Raw genomic sequence first — 21,041 nt, forward strand, 5'->3', positions numbered from 1 at the left:
TTCTGCTAAACCTCTTCTCTCTGGGCCTGTTTTCCCAACATTTTTTCTTCTTTTCCCATAATACTCTTGGCTTAATAAAATAAAGAAGTAGACTGAATATTTGAAACTATTCATATTTCAGTGCCCTTCTGATTTGTGCAGTGTCCATGAGATCGTTTGGTTTTATTTTTCCTTAGGAGTACATAATGTCAAACCATGTGTAGGTTAGTTAAATCTGTCTATTCTTTTGTCGTCCCAAGATGGCATCTGCTGTATGGATTTGTGTGCAATGCAATGTGTCTGTGGTTATGAAAGATCTTTTCGATTAATAAGTAAAAGTGAAGACTTGAAGAATTGAAGTATCAGCTGTCTATATATAGCTCAAAATATTAATTCCTGGAGTAAAATCCTGTAATTATCAACTCTGCCTGATGCTGGAAAAGTGTAACTGATGGAGGTTCATTTTGTTTTGCTTTAGACTGGAATTAATGGGGGTGGGGGTGGTTTTTTTCATGCATCCTGCAAGATAAGAGCATTTCTTGCTGTAACCAGTAGTTGGAGCTGAAGGTTCTTGGCTTTCACCAAACACGCTGCTGGGAAGCTACGCTTGCTCATGCACAGTTGATGTCAGGATTTGCCTCCACTTCTCTTACTAGTGTTGACTAAGGATAAACTGCAGTTAAAATGCTTAAAAACCGGTATGTCTGCACATAACTAGTTTTTAAATCATAATGTTAAGAAAAATGGTGCTTTAAAACCCGTCATTGTGCCCATACACAGATGAAAGGCTTCTCTTCCTTGAGGTTTGAGTGTTTCAGTCTGGTGGCTCACATAAGGAGCGAATAAATACCATTGCCTGTTCTCCTGGGAAACCTGTTGGCAATAGTTTGGTTGTCTTGGAATAGAAACTTGTAATTCTTCCGCAGGAGTAAGAGAAGTGTTAAGTTTAAGCATGTCTGACACGGATGTTAGTGTGTGATTTTAGGAGATGGCTTAAGCTGAGGGAGCAGTTCACTGCCACTGAGAAGCAAGAGCTTAATTTTGCTTAGTGCTTTTGAATTGGCTTACCTTGCAGCCAGACACCAACTGTGGATTTAGCTCAGTCATAACATGACATCATGCCTCACTACTCTCAAATGACTGTAAGTAGGTTAAATCTTATCATCTCTGTAGTTCCAAGAGATTATGATTTTCAGCCTATTAAGATGTACATGTAGAGTGTTACAAGCTGCTTTCTGGTTCAGATTTCTAGGAAGACCATGGGCAGGAAGCATGGTGTCAATGTGTGAATAGCTGCTGTGGAGTAAGCTAGTAATTTATAGTATGTCAGCTATTCCACAAGTGACTGTAGGGATTTTCTTGTCCTGTAGAAAGTGTGAGGTTATTCCCCTCTCACTGAAGCCTGTCTGAGCAGGGACCGTGGTGGTCTGGCTCTAGTGCCAGCTTTGACCTGCTGCGAAGCTTCACCTTAGACCACTCCAGGGTACATAACTCATGGATAAGTACAGGAAACTTCTCACCATCTAGGTCCCAGTCTATTTCATGATTATCATCTGTGAATGTGAAGGTCAAACTTGTTGCACAGAACAGGGGCGAGGACTGCAAAGCACTTGTAGGTGGAAAGTATGTGTGAGTGGAAAGCAAAGATTTCTCTTTAAGCTTTGTCTGGCTGAATTCTGAGGTGTCTTGGAATACAGCTGGAAAGGGGTGGACACCAGGTGGCCGTGCTTTTCCATTTCTACACGACACCCTCGGTTGTAGGTTGCTGTCAGCCTCTGAGCAAGTTCTCTGTGTGGTGCTCATACAGCAGCAGCTGTAAACCTGGCCTTTGGAGCCGGCTTAGGACACTCTCTCTTCCTTAAGACTCAATACAGCGTTATGAAAGAATGGAAATCATGTAACCTGTTATTACATGTGTGTATTTGTTCTCCTTTTCCTTTGTTTTAGGAGTACGGCCAACAGCCAAAATCTCAGGAAGGGGAGCTGAAAATCAGTGCTGTATTTTCAGTCAGTGGCAGTCCTCTTGGTAAGCAATAGGCAAGACTATATTTCTTTAAATCTGTAAAATATGTCACCTTTGCAAATAGTCTTGCAGGTTATTCTGCATTTTGTTTGTCATGTCTGACCCCAGTAAGAAAAGAAAGAATTAGTTTGTTTTAGAGACAACGAAATTCAGAGTAGGGAAAAAAGAACTAGATTGTTTTGCAGGTTATTCTGCATTTTGTCTGTCATGTCTGACCCCAGTAAGAAAAGAAAGAGTTAGTTTGTTTTAGAGACAACGAAATTCAGAGATAATGAAATAATTTTATATTTGAGACATAGGAAAATAGAATGTGAAAGGGATGTTAAAGTGCATTCTCAGTCTTAAGAGTAGTTGAGAGCACCTACTATACAGAAGACCAGCACAGGGCATGTATTTATGGAGAGTTTATCTGCTATTTAATTCTCCCTTAGACCCTGACAACGTAAATGAAGTCATAAGCTTTGTGCATGCCCCCTGCATGGAAGTGAATTAAGTGTAATACATGTGTAACACTTACTCTCTGTTTTCTCTGTGGTTGGTTTTTTTTTTTTTCTTTTTTAGCTCCACAGCTGTCATCAGGTTTCCAGCCTGCTGTGGCATCCTCTGGCATGAGTAAAATGCTTCCTTCAGTTCCAACCACAGCTGTTCGTGTTTCCTGTTCTGGCTGTAAAAAAATCCTGCAGAAGGGGCAAACGGCATACCAGAGGAAAGGCTCTACCCAGCTCTTCTGCTCCACACTGTGCCTCACTGGATACACTGTTCCAGCTTCTCGCCCACCAGCTTCTACCAAGAAAACCTGCTCAAGCTGTTCAAAGTAGGACAGTGTTTTCATTTGCTGGAGTAATAATTGATGTTCAAGCCAATAATGGAAGGCTTCAGTTCTATGAAACATGCTGGTTTATGCTTCCCTTCAAAAAATCGTGGCCGATACTGTTACTTGTTAATTGGTCTGTCCATTTTCAGTTCCATTTCATTAATTGGATTTTACATACGCATAGATTTAAAAGCCTCTGTGGTGGAGCGTGCCTCTTGTCTTTTTTTGATTTAAGTAAGCCGAATATGAAAAACTGTTTCAAAAGCTACTACATTTTCATGCCATGTTTAAGTGTTGTTGCACTCTCAAAACCACTAACGAAGAGTACATTTTCAAAAAAATACTTTATGTATTAATTCTTCTAGAGGAAAATAGGTTTACTGAATCCCTAAAATGAAATAAAACATGGGTAAATTAATATGTTTGAGGCAGGATGTGGCCTTAGATTCTAAAAAAAATTTAACTTTCCAGTCTGTCTCCATTCTGTGACCTTAGATTTCTGTAGGTCTTAGCTCTTCAAAATAATGTCACTGCTGCCTTTGTAAGATGTAGAGAGATAAAATTTATTAGGAATTGAGTTTTTAGGAGCTGAGGTTTCAGCACCCAGATCAGTTACTGTCTGTCTGGGCCTGGAGTGGAAAGGCGAGGCTTGCTTTTGGGAGCCTACTTGGGAAAAATAATTCAGGAAAGATCTAAGTTTTCCACAGTCCTGTTGGAAACACAGGCCCGAATCTTCGACTCTAAAAAATGTTTTACTTATTAAAATTTTGTGTCCATTTCTATTATTATGTCCAAATTAGCAAAAGGAGACCTTTGTGGCTGGCTCCTTAAGATGTCATATTACTGTACCACTAACTTGAGGTAAATAAATAACTTTGCAGACTGATTGTGCTACAGTCTGTTTATAGAGGAGAATTATTCATCGGTATTATTTTTAGTTACAAAAGTTACTTTACAAAAGGAATGCTGCAACCACAGATTTATTACTTTTAAGTTTTACAAGGTCAACTGAACTAAAACTTGACACTTCAATTAATTATTCTTTTCACTTGCTGTCTCAGTGTGATATGGCCTTGTAATAAAGTTTAGCAGTCTTGGCTGTAATTTGTATTTATTCTGTTAAAAAACGGCTTACCTCTGACAAGACAAGTGAGAAGGAGGCACCCTTCCAACAAGGAAAATTATATAACTGTTTCCTTCTAGTTTTTTGACTTAAAGGCTTTGAAGCTTTTCTGTGGATGACTGTTTCAAAAGAGAGAAGAAATAAAGGAGAAAGTTCAGTTTGTTAAATACAGCAACAAATAAACAAAACTGTGGATAGGAGCTAAGAGATGGAAAGATAGAACACTGTCTTTCAAACAGTTCAGGCTGTTTGGACTGAACTACGTGGTGGTTAGAAATTGTGACCTTTTGTTTCCCTTTTTTTCCCCTTCCCCATTATGATCGGTATTTTCTTTGTTAAAGGGAATTATTCCACATATTCTGCTTTCTAATTTTTTTTTTGGTAAAGGCTGTGCAAAACAGTTATCTTTTCCCAGTTCCTTTTGAAAAGATTTGATGATAAAGCTTGATGTATTTATAGGCCACTCCTAAATCCAGGTAGAAAATGTTGCACAAAATACCTACTTGAGAAATGTACTGCTGAACCGTTTTCCCTAATAGGAAAAGAAAAAGTAAGTCAGGTACTTACATCAGCAAAAAGAAAAGCTTTAAATTAAATGAATCCACCCTCTTCTAGAGCAAGTGGACATGAAACTAACATTCAGTCGTTACCTCTTTGTTTGTTTGTTTGCTCTTCTTTTTTCCAGAGACATTCTAAATCCAAAGGATGTAATCACTGCCCAGTTTGACAATACAAACTCCAGTAAGGATTTCTGCAGCCAGTCTTGTCTTTCTACATATGAACTGAAAAGGAAACCTATTGTTACTATTCATACTAACAGCATTTCAACGAAGTGCAGCATGTGCCAGAAGAATGCAGTGGTAATTACAAACTTCTTTTCCATTTGCATTTCCTTTAGGTCAGGACAACTCGCTGTCTCAGGGATGAACATACATATTCTTTCTATCCTTGTTAAATATTCTTTCTTTTCTTCCAGATTAGACACGAAGTGAATTACCAGAACGTTGTACACAAGCTCTGCAGCGATGCCTGCTTCTCCAAGTTCCGCTCGGCTAACAACTTGACGATGAACTGCTGTGAGAATTGCGGAGGATACTGCTACAGTGGCTCTGGCCAGTGTCACATGCTTCAAATAGAGGGACAGTCAAAAAAGTTCTGCAGTTCAACATGTGTGACGGCGTACAAGCAGGTATATTTTGACAGAATATTAAAAAATATGTCTTTCGTTAGGTTTTGGGTGTTTTAAGAAACACCTGATTTATGAGTTGATTATTTCGGTTACTGCCTTGGTTTGAGATAAATCCTTTTGCCATTTGCTGCTTAATCTTTGCCCAAACATGTTGCTCTGTTTCCCTCACCGCTGCACTGGTTCCCAGAGGATTCCAGTGGGAGAGAAGTGGAACCACTCAGCCGCAGTCCACAGGGACTTTGTTCAGCCTTTTGAGATGCTCCCTCTCGGAGTATTCTCTATTAAATTGTAGCATTTGAATTCAGTGGAGAGGAAAAGTAAAAATTAGTTGATCATTTTGATTTTAATTTTTAAACTTTTAATATTTTAATTTTGATTATAATGGACCCTCTTAAAGAGCTGAACAGTTGAGAGAACCTTAATTTATTATAATAGCTCAATTATTTTGGACTGACTTACTTTAATGCAATTACTTCAGGAAAAATTGCCCTCTGATAAGATAGTGTAACTTAATTTTGTGACTTGACTCTGCTGCCCCATTATTTAGGCCTCTTAGGCCAGGAAGGGCCTAATGAATTTTAAAAAAAATCTGGTTAAAGTATTTCATCCAGAAAATTACCTACAACATTAGTTGTCCTCTGAAAGAAATCTGGAAATTAAATTAAATAAGCTGGAAAGGAGAGGGATTTCATGCTGCTTTTGCATCTCACACCAAAACCCCATATATGTTAGTCTTCCTGAAAATACAGTACGTTCAAAGGTTGTAAGGCTAAGTCTAATATTTTTTAATTGATTTTTAAACAGCATTCAACTTAATTGTCAGATACATTCTAATAGTTTTGGCGGGTTTGTGGGTGTTTTTAAATCCTGAAAACATATACTCTGTTCTGTCCTTCTGTGAGGATCTGGAGGAGTTGTTGATAGAACTAAGTGCATTTTTAAGACTCATAATAAAATGATGTAGTGCACTAGTTCTCAAAGTTTTTTCCAAACTTAAAGATCTTAAAAACTTTCCACTGTTGTAAACACAGAAAATGCGTCTATGAAAGGTGGGCTTCTTTTTGTGTCTTTGAAAACTGTCGTTATTACTAGGAGATATATCTCTTCTCCCATTTTGCTACCAAGTATATCTTCAGGGAACCTGCTTCTCTCTGTCTCTTGTGTTCCCATCTGTTAAATGGGAATATTGCTTACATCCAGAGCTGATGTATTAAAAATGATAAGTAAAATGTTACTTCTCAGCAAAAACGTTGAAGTTGTCTGCTATGAGGTGCTTGTTACGTGCTATTACAACACGTAGCATTGTTTGCACTTGGAGGCCTTCGCCCTGACAGCCTGGGTACTGTTTAAACTGGCCTCTAAAGGTAGCACTTACCCTGAGTGAGAGATAGCCCAAGTCTCGGGTGGTCAAAGTGTGAATATAGCTGGAGAACTCAAATAAGTATATCTGCATCATAAATAATACAGCTGTAAAGTACGTGCTGTTTCAAGTGTACCAGCAGTCACTTCTATACGTTTTATATGTTAGCATTTAATTTCCAGGTTAATAAAAATACTGAGTTTCAAATGAATGATGGATTTGCATGTTTCCACAGAAGTCAGCTAAAATTACACCTTGCACACTGTGTAAATCTTTGAGATCTTCAGCCGAGATGATAGAGAGCGCAAATAACTTGGGAAAAACTGAACTGTTTTGCTCTGTTAACTGCTTGTCAGCATATAGAGTAAAACTGGTTACTTCTGCAGGTAAGTTTATCCTTTTACTTCTTCAGAAGCATCATTTCACATAGCTCGTATCCAAACTTAATTTGTCTTAAAGTTTGGGAGGGTGGGAAGTGGCTTTTTTGGGAGGGTGGGAAATGGCTTTTCTTTTTAAAGGTAGGTGCTGAGGTGGGAATAAGGACTTTCTACCATTGATAAACCTAACAGTGACAGTACAGCCATTTCAGCTTTGTTTTTAGAGAGCTTAGACACTATAAAAAACCTGGATCTATTCTCTGCTCTTGCAAGTGCAGCTGGGGAGTTTCCCAGCTAGACAAATCCACTTCTGTGGACATATGCCATACCACCGCTGTGACTGTTCTGCCCCTTGTTCACCAGGGTGATTAGCTTAGTTACCTCTGCCTAATGTTGCATTGAGCTCGGCAAACGTAATTGTAAAATAGAAAAATGCTTACTGACATCCTAGGGATACTGGGAGATTAATTAAAGGATCTGGCAAGCAACAAGCACTGCAGCTGCGGTGGCTGCTTATGAATCTGTAGAAACTTGTCTTGGGCTTCTGTATGTACCTTGGCTTGTCATTCAGACTCTGGTTTTGTATGCACAATGCAAAATTAGCTGCAATACAACTTGATGTTGCATAAATCACTTTTTCTTCTCTGTTTCACCCTCAGGTGTTCAAGTTCAGTGCAACAGCTGTAAAACTTCAGCAAACCCTCAGTATCACTTGGCTATGTCAGATGGGAGCATACGCAATTTTTGCAGCTACAGTTGTGTAGTAGCTTTTCAGGTGTGACATCTAGGATTTCTTCTTAGCTGAATTAACAGAATAATAAAGAGATAGTGTAAATATCTGGGATGTCGGGTAGAATAAGTCCTACTGTAAAATAAAGTCTGTTCCTCCATTTGTTTTCTGCAGAATTTGTTCAACAAGCCTGCAGGAATGAACTCCTCAGTGGTACCTCTGTCGCAAGGTCAAGTCATTGTAAGCATTCCCTCTGGGGCAATGGTATCAGCAGGTGGCACCAGCTCGACTGTGTCCCCCAGCTCCGTGAGCAGTTCAGCTGCAGCTGGTCTACAGAGGCTGGCTGCCCAGTCCCAGCAAGTCACTTTTGCCCGCCCTGTTGTAAAACTCAGGTGTCAGCACTGTAACAGATTGTTTGCAACCAAACCAGAACTGCTTGACTACAAGGTAATAAAGATGAGGGCTTTTCAAGCTCATATTTCTCAACAGAAACACGAGAAATTGTAGCTTTTATGCAATGGTCTGTCAGTACTGATGTTGCTTACTATGAGCTGCTGTGGGAGGAGTTTGGGACTGCTTTTGGTGGTGTTTAACTGTTATCAAAATTAATACTGATGCTAGCAATTTGATCTTAAAAACAGAAAAAAAAACCCTTCCAAAAAAACCCAAATCCTATGATTGCCTGGCTAGGTAAGCACATTCCTGATTCTTGGTCCCAGAGCTGATCCTTTTAATTCCAGGAGAAAGCACATTGGTGAGGGCTTTCTGCAGAAAACTGTTCTGTCTTTGTTATAAAGCTAAATGGGGAGACTTATTTGCTATTGTTGTCTGTTGTTGGTTACGAAGGGTATAAATACGCTTTTGATTTTTATTAACAATTAAAATGTATTATCTGGGATGTGAAACATTGAAACCAAAACATTCTGGCTGTGTTGCAGGGTAAAATGTTCCAGTTCTGTGGGAAGACCTGCTGTGACGAATATAAGAAGAGGAGCAGTGTAATGGCAATGTGTGAATACTGCAAAATTGAGAAAATTATCAAGGAGACAGTGCGATTCTCAGGCATAGATAAACCATTCTGTAGTGAAGGTAAGAAAGGGCAAGGCTATGTCTCAGACAAATCAAGTCAGAAGTGTTTTGCCTTAAAATTATTGGTGATACTAAGAGAAACCTAATCGTTACAAGTTAGAAAACTTCTTTAGGTTTAGAATCACAGAACTTTGTTCACACTTTACATTTTAATGGTGTGTTTCAAGAAGTTATTACAGACATAGCTAAATACAAGAACTGGAAGTGCCGAGCAAATGTCATTTTGATATTGATGGGTTTTTTTGCTGTTTTCTCTTGTTTTAGGTTGTAAACTGCTCTATAAACATGACTTGGCTAAGCACTGGGGAAATCACTGTAAAATGTGCAGTTACTGTTTACAGGCTTCCCCCAAACAGGTCCAGAGTCACTTTGGGGGGAAAATGGAGGAATTTTGCTCAGAGGAGTGCATGTCTAAATTCACAGTTTTGTTTTACCAGGTAAGCCATATTCTCACATAACATCCTCTAGAATATCAACCTGTTAGCAAGTGAACTTTTGTACATTAGGAGCTATGTGAAGTGCCTGTGGCTGACTTCTGTGTCCATGGAATATATTGCATACATGGGAGAGATGAGTAAATCCGTCTTAGCTTTTGAGTACCAGTTTTCTATATAGAGAAAACTTAGTATGGGTTGTGGGAAGACAGGCACTGAATGTTCTGCTGCTTTGTGTTATGCTGCAAAAAGGATGCACCCTTACAGATTTCTTTACTGAGCAGGTGCAGAGGTTTTTATACACATACTCTTTGTTGCTGTTTACAAGTGCACTTAATTTCTTCCTCACTGTGTTTTCCTAGATGGCAAAGTGTGATGGTTGTAAGAGACAAGGTAAACTCAGCGAGTCCATGAAATGGCAAGGGGAGATCAAGCATTTTTGCAATCTGCTTTGTATTCTGTTGTTCTGTAATCAGCAAAGCGTTTCTGACCCTCCACCCCCAAACAGCACAGGTAAAACAGGCTGGGAATAGTATTGCCTTTTGGTGTGCATGACAGTGATATGAACCTTTATTTGGAAACTCAATTCAGTAAACTTTTTAAGATAATCTTCTACTGGGGGGGGCTTGCCCATTGCCATTGAATGGGCTCAGTTTTAGATCTCTCTCTTACTTCAGACAATTTCAAACTTCGGCAGGTATGAAATGCGATTGCTTCATATACCAAACCTAGATTTTGATTTTAAAGAAGATGAAACAAAAGCATTCGCTTTTCAATCACTTTTATAAACCAAAGGCCTATTTTATTGGGATAAAATATACTGGTATCTATTGAAGACAATGTTAAAGCTTGTCTCCTGTACTTGGTAACACATAGCTAGATATGGTAGAATGTTAATGTTCATTTAACAAAACCAAGCAGTGAAATTAGTAGACTTAATGGTTGTAAATACATATATGCACTTAAAATAGCCAGTTCTGTGTAGTCTGTAGGCATACGAAGTGTTACCATTTCTATGTCATTAAGTGTTGTTTCTTCAAGTATCAATGCCAAGATTAATGTGCCTTGTAGCTGTTTTCTTGCTCATTATTTTAGCAGATGGAATGGGAAGGAGGGTGGGAATGAAGCCCACGGGAATAGGAACTGTGAGCTTCTGTAGGGAATGAAATGCAAAGGGAGGAAAGGCAGAAAGGCCCACAAAGGCAGGAAGAGGAAGTAAAACAAAGGGCAGAAATAGCACTGATTCTAAAGAGGGGCGTAATCTCCCACTGAGTGATGGTGACAGCAGCATTAAGGCACCCAACAAGCAATAAAGAATATTGACTGAAATTTTATAGTATGCACCAGCTATATTCAACTTTTCAACTTTGTACACGTCTGCTGCTTACATTGGTGGGAGCTGTTTTCCCTGATTAAGAGTAATATATGAGTAACTTTATACTTTCAGGCCATAACTATGCCATGTGATGCTCCTGGTCTTGTCATTTGGCTCTTAGTAAGGATAGGAAAATGTACGGTGGGCCTGCTTCTCCAGAAGTGTGCCTGCAACTCAGCTGAGGCAAGTGCAACGCCTTTGCAAAACTGGTCTCCAGGCACCTCTCTGAAATGGGGGCTACTGGCATAATGGAGTGCCTCAGGAACAGTCTTTTTTGATGAAATGTGATAATTCGTGGTAACGAATGGTGCTTTCAAATGGAAGGAACCTAAGAATTTCTTGAACTGTCAGAGCCTCATAAAATTTGCATCATTTGTTATTTGTCAGGATCTCAACTGTGTCCTACACTGCATGTGTTCAGTATCGAGCACAGTGAGGCATCCAGTGCTCTTGTCTCCCGAGTGCTGCTGCAATACACGTACTATTCCAAAGAGAAAGCTGCTTTCATAATATGGTGAACTTCTGAAATGTTTCAGTTACTGGAAAACAGCTGAAGTTTGCTTGTGGAACCAGCTCCTATTTAAACCAAAACACTGGACTTTGAGACCTACGTCCCCTTCTCATACAGCAGGCTTTTTCATTCGGAGATAGATCTGGAGGGTGGGTGTTGTTTTAGAAATGCTGTTTTATAAATTATCTTACTGCTTCTTTTAATTTTCTTCTGTCTGCTCTGTCCAGCAAACCTTTCTATGGCACCAGCTTCCTCCTCAGGCCCTCCTCCTTTGAGAAAGGACTCAACCCCTGTCATAGCAAATGTGGTGTCACTTGCAAGCACCCCTGCTGCCCAGCCTACGGTGAATTCCAACAATGTTTTACAGGGTAAGACTGCTGACTAGGATGCCTATATTTTCAAATCTCTGTTCCTGAACATTTATATTTGCTCAGGAATCTTTTCCACTGAGGACAGCAGCCACTTCTTCATTACACTTCACATCAGTGCAGATGGTTACGCTTCTGTCCTTCCTTTACCTAGGTATAAATAATAATTAACATTTATGTATGTACAGCAGGGAATGGGGTTTAATGGGAATTCTTTTTCTTGACCTTGGCAGGGTATGGTTTATGGTCCTTGATTATGGTACACAGGCTGTTTTATGGTTTTTTTCTTCACAGGTGCAGTCCCTACTGTGACAGCAAAAATAATAGGAGATGTAAGTTTTACGAGAGACTCTTTTTTTCTCACTTTCACCCAGATTGTATCAATAACAAGTAAAGTAGCCGAGAATTTTGCAACATCATTTTGTAACTGCTTTTCCTGGTTGTGATTGTGATTTAAAATCCATCCAGCTTGCAGACGCTTTTTTAAAAAATGGATAGAACATGTATGGTATGAAAGTCTTTTTGTGTCCACTGACAGATGGATTAGATGTTTTAAGACAAGGCTTGTCATATTGTAGCTCTTGAGATGGCTGTAGTTCTCAAGCAGCTTCTGTGTGGCTTCTGTACTTGAGGCTACCTTCTGTGCCCAGCAGTGGGATGTGCTGTCAAATGGACTAGGATGGGAGGAGGGGGACCGGCGTGGGCTGCTGGGACTGACGTGACCAAGCTCTTGCAGCTTAGCTCTCCTTCCCCACTACTCAGTGTGGTAACAGAGCTGTGGGGAACCATTGGCACCACTTACCTATGAATAACTCCTAGAGTTCCTATTCTTAAGCCCTTTAAGATATGTGGTGTACATCTTGCAACTCTCTTCAAATATGAAGACTGTGTAGTCTGGAAGACTGACACCCTTGCTTTTCACTGAAGTGCCATTTGTGCATTAGAGTATGATGAGTTTTCCCTAATGAAATAGATCCTGTTATTTGAATGCATGCCTGAAAATTACAGTTAGCAGGACATGAAATTAGCACAAGCATGAATAGTCAGTCTGTGTGTAATCAGGAAGTGATAGTGATAGTGATACTGCCAGCATTTGTGCTCATTTTTTTCTTCTGTTTCTTTCCAGTGGTTTCACATCATTTACTGAGTTTTTTGGGTATCTGTATCAGCCAGACTTTTAGTATCTTGATATAACTCCTGTTTATATCTTTGCCATCAGTAAGATTCCAAGGTAAAAAGTTTGTAGAGGTTATTTGACTACAGAAACCAAAAATTCTTGCAGATTTATTCATTGCACTATTAACAAAAAACCCCCCACGCCTATTGTTTGATTAAAATAAATTGAGGTGAAGACCAGAAAGCACTGAATACATTAGCAAGCTGTTTTTGCAATAGTTTTTAAACGATCATTTTTATCAAGAAGGAGAGTTTTAATTTGTTCAGCCTCCCATAGTAGAGAACAAATGCCAATCTTACGGTATCCTCCAAACCTGTACTGACTCAGCCCTCATTTGTATTTTTCCAAACAGGCTAGTACTCAGACAGATGCCCTAAAGCTACCACCATCACAACCACCTAGGCTTCTAAAAAATAAAGCGTTACTGTGCAAGCCAATCACACAGACTAAGGCCACCTCATGCAAACCTCACACACAAAACAAAGAATGCCAGACAGGTATGTATCTAATCTCCTACCCTTTTTATAAAAGTCTGTATTGCATTTGAGAGAGTAATGCATGATTTATGTAACAGAATATTTTTGAATGTATGTTAAAATCTCAACTAGCTTTCAGATTGTTGTACAGTATATTCCAAGTAGCTGTTTGCCTTACAGATAGCAACATTTGGTGTTCTTTGGAATCCATAAAGCTTCATGCGTGATGAATCTTGAGATTTGCTTTAACTCATGTTTAGCATCCTGCAGTTGTCTTAACTATGGGGAATTAACTGAGTGGTTAAGTGACATGCAAAAGGCTATGGAGGGAACTTGTTTTCCTGAGGACAGAATTTGTGAATTCTTAGGTCTCGCAGCTCAAGCCACAAGAGCAAACTCATTTTAATAAAGTGCATGATTTTTCAAAGGTTATTTCAACTCTTTAGTTATTAGATAAGATACTAAGAATCTCTTGAAAGTTAAGGCCCTATTTCTAAGATAATTTCTTTAGATTCATATTTGCTCGAAGCTCCCTCTGTGGGAGGGCTGGGAAGGAAACAGAAGCCCCTTCAAAGGCTGTTACATAGTCCAGATTGCCACTGAGGAGTGCTTTTTTCATCATTGTTACTATAGAAGGAGCTTGGGGCGTCTAGCCTTGATACAAACCTCTTGGTGAGGAAGATGAAGTGGGAAGACTATAGTTTTTTTTTTTAATGGTACCTTCTTACAGTGTTGTAGTTAGTTGTGAGGTAATTGCACTAACACACCATTTACTTGGATGCAAGCCTTAGTATTTAATACTTATTTCCACTCTCTTCCTTTCCAGCATTTTGTGTATATAATCACAGTACTGTTATTTCCAAACTGTAGTATCAGTACTTGCTACAACAGTGCTAAAGTGAAAGATGACTGTGAACCAAGACCCAGTGCTGTGCACACTGAGTTACAAGCAGAAGTCCAAACAATTATCATGGACACTCTGGAATGTACTGGATAGTTACATGGTTAAACAATTTTTGTTTTGTTCTATTTTTGGTATAACAGAAGAAGAAGAAGCTGTTAAACCCCAGATTGTTGTGGTGCCTGTTCCTGTACCAGTGTTTGTGCCAGTGCCCCTTCACCTCTACACTCAGTACACACCAGTTCCACTTGGGATGCCAGTACCTGTAAGTTACTCTTCAGTTCACTAGAGAAGTGATTTTCAGTCCTGTTTCTGAACAGGACGCAGAGCAGTGTCATTGGGTTTTGTCACTAGTCGTGCCAGTGGTATTTGGAGTCCTTGAAGCCATTTCTTTCCTTGTCACATAGTGTTTGGTTAAGCACCATCACACAAAACTACCAATTTTTAGGGTTGTTGTAGAAATGAAACAAGTTGTCCAATCTGGAGTTATTTTAAAACAAAATATAGTAGTCCTAAAATATATGTGAGATTAAATGAGAGGAATCTCCTTTGTGTATTTGCTGTTTCCCTTCACCCCCAAACATGCTCTAATATTTTCCGCATGTTCCATAGGTGCCAGTTCCCATGCTCTTCCCAACTACCCTGGATAATGCTGATAAGATCATTGAAACTATTCAGGATATCAAGGAAAAGATGCCCACAAATCCATTTGAAGCTGATCTCCTTCAGATGGCAGAAATGATTGCAGAAGATGAGGGGAAAGAAAAAACACACTCTCATGGTGGTATGTGGCATTTTTAAAAAGGAAACTAAATGCAGTGAGATTAAGGTCCTCTCATCACGGAAGATAGATAGAGAAACAGATGTAGGACCTGCATTGGCTGCTTCCCAAGTACGCACGCCAAATTAAATGGTCCTCTTATCTTACCAACATTTATTTTTCATAATGAAAGTGTTCATGCAAGTAAAATGCCAACCTAGACAGGACTATAATGCTTATCTCATGTCTTAGCAATTTTGATTACTTAATCTTAAAAAAAGGAGGCCTTCTGGGAATTCAGCTGAACTGCATGTTTTGAGATAATTTTGCCTCTGTGTACAATATTCTGTTCTTGGTTTTGAAAACATACTTTCTTTGAAGATTAATTTACTCTTCCTCCATTGTTCCCATCCCAGGTGCTGGTTATAGCCGCACCTTTCTGCAGGTTTCATCATTTCACAGAGGTTTATCAGTCAGCGATCACTAGAGCTATGTTAGAACATAGAACAGCCTAGAACCCATGTTAGATATTGAGCGCTGACAGTGGTTTAGAAGTCTTTGCATCCCTGTCACTGATCGTAGGTGCCGACTTGACTTTTGCTGACAGTAACAGATATACTAGAGGTAGTAATCTCCAGATCAGTACATCATGAATTAGCAGGAGTCAAAATCAAGAAGACAGTGCAGCTGTTTTACAAGAATATTTTCCTATCAGGATTTTTATGGTGGATTCTTGGAGCGTGATGCAGGTTAGAGTGTGTTGGATAGTGATCATCCCATGTAATAAAAGTGGAACAAGCTGAAAAGAAATGAGCGAAATATCTTACTTGTCTACAGATGACTCAAAGACGGCAATGGAAACATTTGGAAAAGCAAACATGGGTTAGTTCTGCATTTCTGTTTCTCCCGTAACAGCGTGACCAAGGTAGAAAGCTGTTAGGAGAACTGTAGCGAAGACACGTGTGTTACTGTTACAGCCTAATACATAGCCTTTCGGTGTTCAGAGTATTTTGTATTAGTTATGTAAGCTGTGCCTCATTTGTAGATACAGATTTCCTTCTTTTTCTAAAGGATCTCAAACATCTGAACATGAGCTCTTCCTGGACCCCAAGATATTTGAGAAAGGTCAGTTAGATTGTTGTGGTGTTTTTGCCAATGGTTTTTGATCCTGCTGTATCTTTTCTTGCAAACTCCTCTTGTTGTTTGCCCTTCTCTATAGCATGTGGTATATCTGATCACTCTCATTGCAGACCAAGGTAGCACTTACAGTGGAGATCTGGAATCGGAAGCAGTGTCCACTCCACACAGCTGGGAGGATGAGTTAAATCACTACGCCTTACGATCAAATGCCCTGCCAGAACCAGATCCAGAACTGAAGCAGTTCTCCAAAGGTGATGTGGAACAGGACCTGGAGGCTGATTTTCCATCAGGTCAGTATAATGAGAAGAAAAATGCATTGTTGTATAAAAGTACACAGTTTTCTGAGTAAGCATTGTACTGGCAGCTTGCTTAGGAAGGGTATGCGTTTTCCTGTAGTAAAACTGGATATTGAATGCTGCAGTAATATATCAGCTCTACTAAGAATTAATATTTTTGAAATATTGCTGGTATCTTTAAAGACAGCATTCTACAGAACCCACAGCAGCAGTAGCAGGTAGCCTTACTTGACTCCTTTGAATTTATCACTTCTGTGTCCGTAGGTGTAATCCCTGTGAGTGGTGCGTAAGAACGTAAGTTGGCTGGAATAAGTACACCCACTGTTTGGGGGGGCTTTTTTTCTCCTTTGAGAATTTACTTCCTTTATACAGAATGTATATAGATTGCCTAATTATTCAAAGGTAAAAGCATTACTTGAATATACAAGTATGTTTGCCAACTGTAAGTTATTCCATAGTGACACTCCTACCTGGGCTCTTAAATCTGGTAATTAAACTCTTAATTGTGTTGATTTGACTTCAGACTCATTTGACCCCCTGAGTAAAGGACTGGGTTTGCATTCGCGTTCACGAGCAAGACGGAGACATAGAGATGGCTTCCCACAGCCAAAAAGACGGGTAAGAAAGTACTTCTGGAACACCAGTTCCTTGCATTTGGGGTAATAACGTTATATGCATGCTTATTTTCAGAAGGACAAAAATACTGCTCCAGGGTGAAAATGAGACCTCAGTTCAACTGCAGTGTATATTTATTCCTGTTCTGCTGTATAAGATTTTTTTTTCTCCCCCTCTGCAGCTAGGTAGAATAAATGCTCTTTTTAGTGCAGAACATCTTTTAAATGTGAATCATTTAAAAAAAACTCCAAAGAGATGTCTTTTAAGTAGTGTCATAATCTACAGGAAAGAATAATTTTTTTCTTGTGTAGCTAAAGAGGAATATATTTCTGTGCATATTTATCACAGTGAGAATGACTGATTTTTAATGCATCTTTTCTGTAAAATGTGGTTAATATTTGTCCACATATTAAAAATACATATATATCCATTCAGATTGTGAGAGGAGGATTTTGTTACCATGTCAGCATAACAGACTTTTTATGTGAAATCAAGTTAAGCATCCATTGATGAAGTGCTTACTAAATGTTTATTTGTTTTGATTTGTTTGTTTGCCTGTAGGGACGGAAGAAGTCTGTAGTTTCTGTAGAGCCCCGGAATCTGATGCAGGGCTCCTATCCAGGTTGCTCTGTTTCTGGGATGACCCTAAAGTATATGTACGGGGTAAATGCCTGGAAAAACTGGGTCCAATGGAAAAATTCACAGGAGGAACAAGGGGACCTGAAGTTTTCAGGTAAATTTTTCTCTCAGTGGAAACAGAATACTTAGTTGAAGAGCCCTTGGCATGATATGTTGTTCAAATAAAGATTAAGATTAGATATTACTGAGTTTTAAAATACCCATGAGTGGAGAAGAGATTTCATGGAATACTGTCTTACATCTTTTCATGCATTTAAAAATCGTAGCTATTACATTTTTAATTGACCTGTTACCTATTAAAACAGGCTCTAAAATACCAGATTTCTTTTCAACATTAGAACTGTTAGTCTTTTAACCTTCACTTTGTGTTCATTTGCATGTAGTAGTTCTTCATTTGTAGAAGAGATGCTTTATGCAGCTGCAGAGCTTTCCTGAGCTATTATCAGTCTAAACTGACAACACCAGCTTGGCCCCATCTTTTTCATCTGTAGCTAACACATTCACAAAGTATTTGTTTCTCAGCATAACTTTTTGCTGTAAAAAAATTGTGTGCTACAACGTTAAAATCTTAACAACTTATTTCTAGGCTGCACAGCTGGAAAGAAACTTGTCAAAAAGTCTACCCATTCTTTGCTGCAACCTGCCTGAAACGAACTTTAAAAGCATGAATTTTTCCTGTGTCTCACTAGGGTGATAGATAACAATGACAATATAAATATCAATTTTGCTTATTTTTCTGGTTATGGATTATTTTATTTGTTTTTACAAAAGCAGAGCAGTCCTGGCATTTGGCAGTGGCTAACTCCCCTTTTCCCTGGTCTCAAATCTGTCTTACATGCTTGCACTGAGAGTTTTGTGGGCAAATTTTCAGAGTCAAGCAGAGAATTTAAGTAAGGAATACAACTGAGCTTCTTTGGGATGGTGGGGAAGAAAACAAACTAAATACTTCTGCAATGTAAAGAACTAGGCATGGCAGGGCTTATGTAAGAAGGATCCCCAAGGGAAGAAATTTAGCTAGAATGAGATCTGCTTTTTCCTCTCTTATTTGGAATTTTTGTTCTCATTACATGAGAGCAGCTGGTTTTTGTTTTCCAGAAGTAGAGTTGTCACATGAGTTAATGTGTTTTCTTCTTCTAAGGAAGCAATATTACAGTCAGTTCCAGGAATCTGTCCACCCTCCCTTCTCAGAAAGGTTCCCTGCCTAGTCCCAGGCAGGTTCTTTGTAAGGTGTGAAGCAGGCAAGCCTGGTAATTTCATTGCAGATCCTTTGATTGATCGATTCCCTGATTGCTCTGCTTCCTTTTCCGAATCCCATGCATGTCCTGTTAAACTCTTCATTCCTTCTCCCTTTAAGGAGTCAAATATGCTGCACTCAACTCCAGTCCAAAACTATTAGGAAATGCTCAAGATCTTTCTCTCACTCAAAATTCCCCTGAGTCCAGCTATAGAGGTGAAACCTCTTTCCCAACCCTATGCTGCCAGCCTCCGGGACATGCAGCCATTGCCATGCCACCTTTTGAGCCCAAAAAGCTCTTTTTTGAGCTCAGCAGACTCCCTAACATTTCAATCTCTTACCTTTAAATACCTGCAGCCTTATTACTCAATTGCAGCATTTATACTGGTCGCACATGCAGCTGGTTTGGTTTATATTGGCCAAGTCCTCATTTAATTGTTAGCCAACAGATGGGGAATCGTTCAGAAGTTTAGTCATCCGGGGTACTTCATGTACGAGAGAGAAGATTTAATAGTTCTGCCTACATGAAATAATAAGGAATGTGTGAAGATTTAATCTGTTGAATCGAGTTAATTTTTTCTAATAATTTTCTTTGCCACAGTTTGTCCTGTGAAACTCAAGGAGGACATTCTCTCATGCACTTTTGCTGAGCTGAGTTTTGGCTTGTGCCAGTTTATTCAAGAGGTGCGGAGACCAAATGGAGAAAAATATGATCCTGACAGCATCTTATACTTGTGCCTTGGAATTCAGCAGGTAACTCAGAGAATTAGGGTATTGCTGAGAACATACGAAACTTGCTATGCTTATTTACGTTTTATATCCATAGTCCCATCTAACTGCATGGTTTTTGTAGAGGAAGCAATTTTGTGCTTTATTCTTAAGTCTGTCTTAATCACATATTTGACAAATTTGTGACCTTTTTATGATCAGAATGAACAGGCTTCTTCTGTACTTGGGAGGAGTGTGACATGAAGGGCTAGGTGTTTCTACCTAAACACAAATCTTTGGGTTTGGTACCTTTTCAGTCCCTTTTCATGTATAGGAAAAATTTGCTTCTCAGAATTATTTGCTTTATAATGTAGTGCTTTAAATCTAGAACAGTTGCACAATGTTCTTCTAATATACAAGTTTACATGGAAGAGGTTACCCAGCAAAGCCTGAGCTCCTTCAGTCGCTAGACAGATACCTTTTGTGTTGGCAGTATTTACAGAAAAAATACAATGGGAATAATTTCATTATAATTAATAAATGCTAAGAGTAATGTACCAAGTCCTTGCTACCTGCCTTGCAACAGTTGCAGTACAAACCTAAGACAATACTAACTTCTGTTTAAAACTCTACATTTAGTATATTTTTGTTAGGGGCATTTTTTTAGAATAGCCTGCTTATTCCTTTCCTTAAACAGTCATTTGGAGATAAGGAGTCAAAAGCTACTCCTGATGAAAACCTGTCATTTGACTAGGCAAAGCTACTTCTAATGTAAAACCTGTCATTTGACTAGGCATGGAATTACCTTTTTTTTCCTTGTTTTCTGGCTATGCTTGAAAAAAAACGTAGAAAGAGTTAAAAATTCAGAGTGCAGTGGATAAGGCCTAGAAGTATCAGCAGTTTTTGTGTATTCCAGTTTTGACTTATTTATTGATACACACTCCTCACTTGCAGAAAAAAATTTTTAACTCCTGCTTGACAGGAATTTGAGGGACTTGCACCTTGATGCTTTAAGTTGAGCTATTTCAGCAGCCTAGCGCTGGGCCTGTATCTATTGTTGGGAGGTATTAGCATGTGAAGTTGTTTTCCACAGAAAAATACTCAACACGTTTTCTGGTTTTTATAGGCAGGCTTTTTTCAAGAATATTTAACACTTAAAGAACGATGATTTTTCAGAAACCAGCTCTAGAGCTGGGAATATTAACAATAATTCTTGGCTAGATCTCTCATTCCATACTGGGGAGGTCCCAGTCCCTGCAGAAAACTTGATATCTTACTGAAGGTTTCAACAAAGTGGTTTGCAACATAAGACACTGGAACATAAGAAAGGAAAAGAATCTGATGTCCTGTGTCTTCTCTGCACTGTTAAATAATCACAAACTGTATGTCTTCCTTTTTTTTTTCTCTTGTAGTACCTGTTTGAGAATGGTAGAATAGATAACATTTTTACCGAGCCCTATTCCAGGTTTATGATTGAACTTACAAAACTTTTGAAAATCTGGGAACCTACAATTCTTCCAAATGGTAGGACAATTATTTTGTTTTGTGTAGCTGCATGACAAAGCCATATTATAAATTAATATTTTCTCAATGCCGTGAAGAAGAATGTGATCTGAGGCATTTACATTAGTCTGTTTCTCCACCATGTAATTGTTTGTGGTAGACTAGCATCATGGATTTTATGTCTGTTTCTACCAGTTACGGATTACACTTAAATATATCT

General features: G+C 38.9%; 1 protein-coding gene across 6 annotated transcripts in view; it reads left to right on the forward strand.

Moving 5' to 3' along the window:
- Window positions 1-21,041, forward strand: part of ZMYM4 (zinc finger MYM-type containing 4) — a 48,167-nt gene that overhangs the window by 17,197 nt on the left and 9,929 nt on the right. For 3 of the 6 annotated variants that reach the window (XR_005103045.1, XM_037379438.1, XM_037379440.1), the window contains 21 exons: window positions 1,927-2,005; window positions 2,564-2,816; window positions 4,625-4,799; window positions 4,916-5,128; window positions 6,724-6,874; window positions 7,525-7,640; window positions 7,770-8,042; window positions 8,534-8,684; window positions 8,949-9,121; window positions 9,481-9,631; window positions 11,232-11,372; window positions 11,667-11,704; window positions 12,902-13,046; window positions 14,070-14,191; window positions 14,539-14,710; window positions 15,758-15,811; window positions 15,937-16,116; window positions 16,646-16,740; window positions 17,299-17,470; window positions 19,212-19,363; window positions 20,731-20,842. Coding sequence is in view for 4 of the 6 variants with exons in the window: in XM_037379438.1 (XP_037235335.1) it covers window positions 1,927-2,005; window positions 2,564-2,816; window positions 4,625-4,799; window positions 4,916-5,128; window positions 6,724-6,874; window positions 7,525-7,640; window positions 7,770-8,042; window positions 8,534-8,684; window positions 8,949-9,121; window positions 9,481-9,631; window positions 11,232-11,372; window positions 11,667-11,704; window positions 12,902-13,046; window positions 14,070-14,191; window positions 14,539-14,710; window positions 15,758-15,811; window positions 15,937-16,116; window positions 16,646-16,740; window positions 17,299-17,470; window positions 19,212-19,363; window positions 20,731-20,842 (3,118 nt within the window). In the remaining 2 variants the exon portion in view is untranslated. Of the gene's footprint in view, window positions 1-1,926; window positions 2,006-2,563; window positions 2,817-4,624; window positions 4,800-4,915; window positions 5,129-6,723; window positions 6,875-7,524; window positions 7,641-7,769; window positions 8,043-8,533; window positions 8,685-8,948; window positions 9,122-9,480; window positions 9,632-11,231; window positions 11,373-11,666; window positions 11,705-12,901; window positions 13,047-14,069; window positions 14,192-14,538; window positions 14,711-15,757; window positions 15,812-15,936; window positions 16,117-16,645; window positions 16,741-17,298; window positions 17,471-18,730; window positions 18,827-19,211; window positions 19,364-20,730; window positions 20,843-21,041 lie in introns of all 6 variants that reach the window. The other 3 variants (XM_037379441.1, XM_037379439.1, XR_005103046.1) reach the window with 3 other exon arrangements.

This window comes from Falco rusticolus, chromosome 3 (genome assembly GCF_015220075.1).
Source record: "Falco rusticolus isolate bFalRus1 chromosome 3, bFalRus1.pri, whole genome shotgun sequence".
NCBI lineage: Eukaryota > Metazoa > Chordata > Aves > Falconiformes > Falconidae > Falco > Falco rusticolus.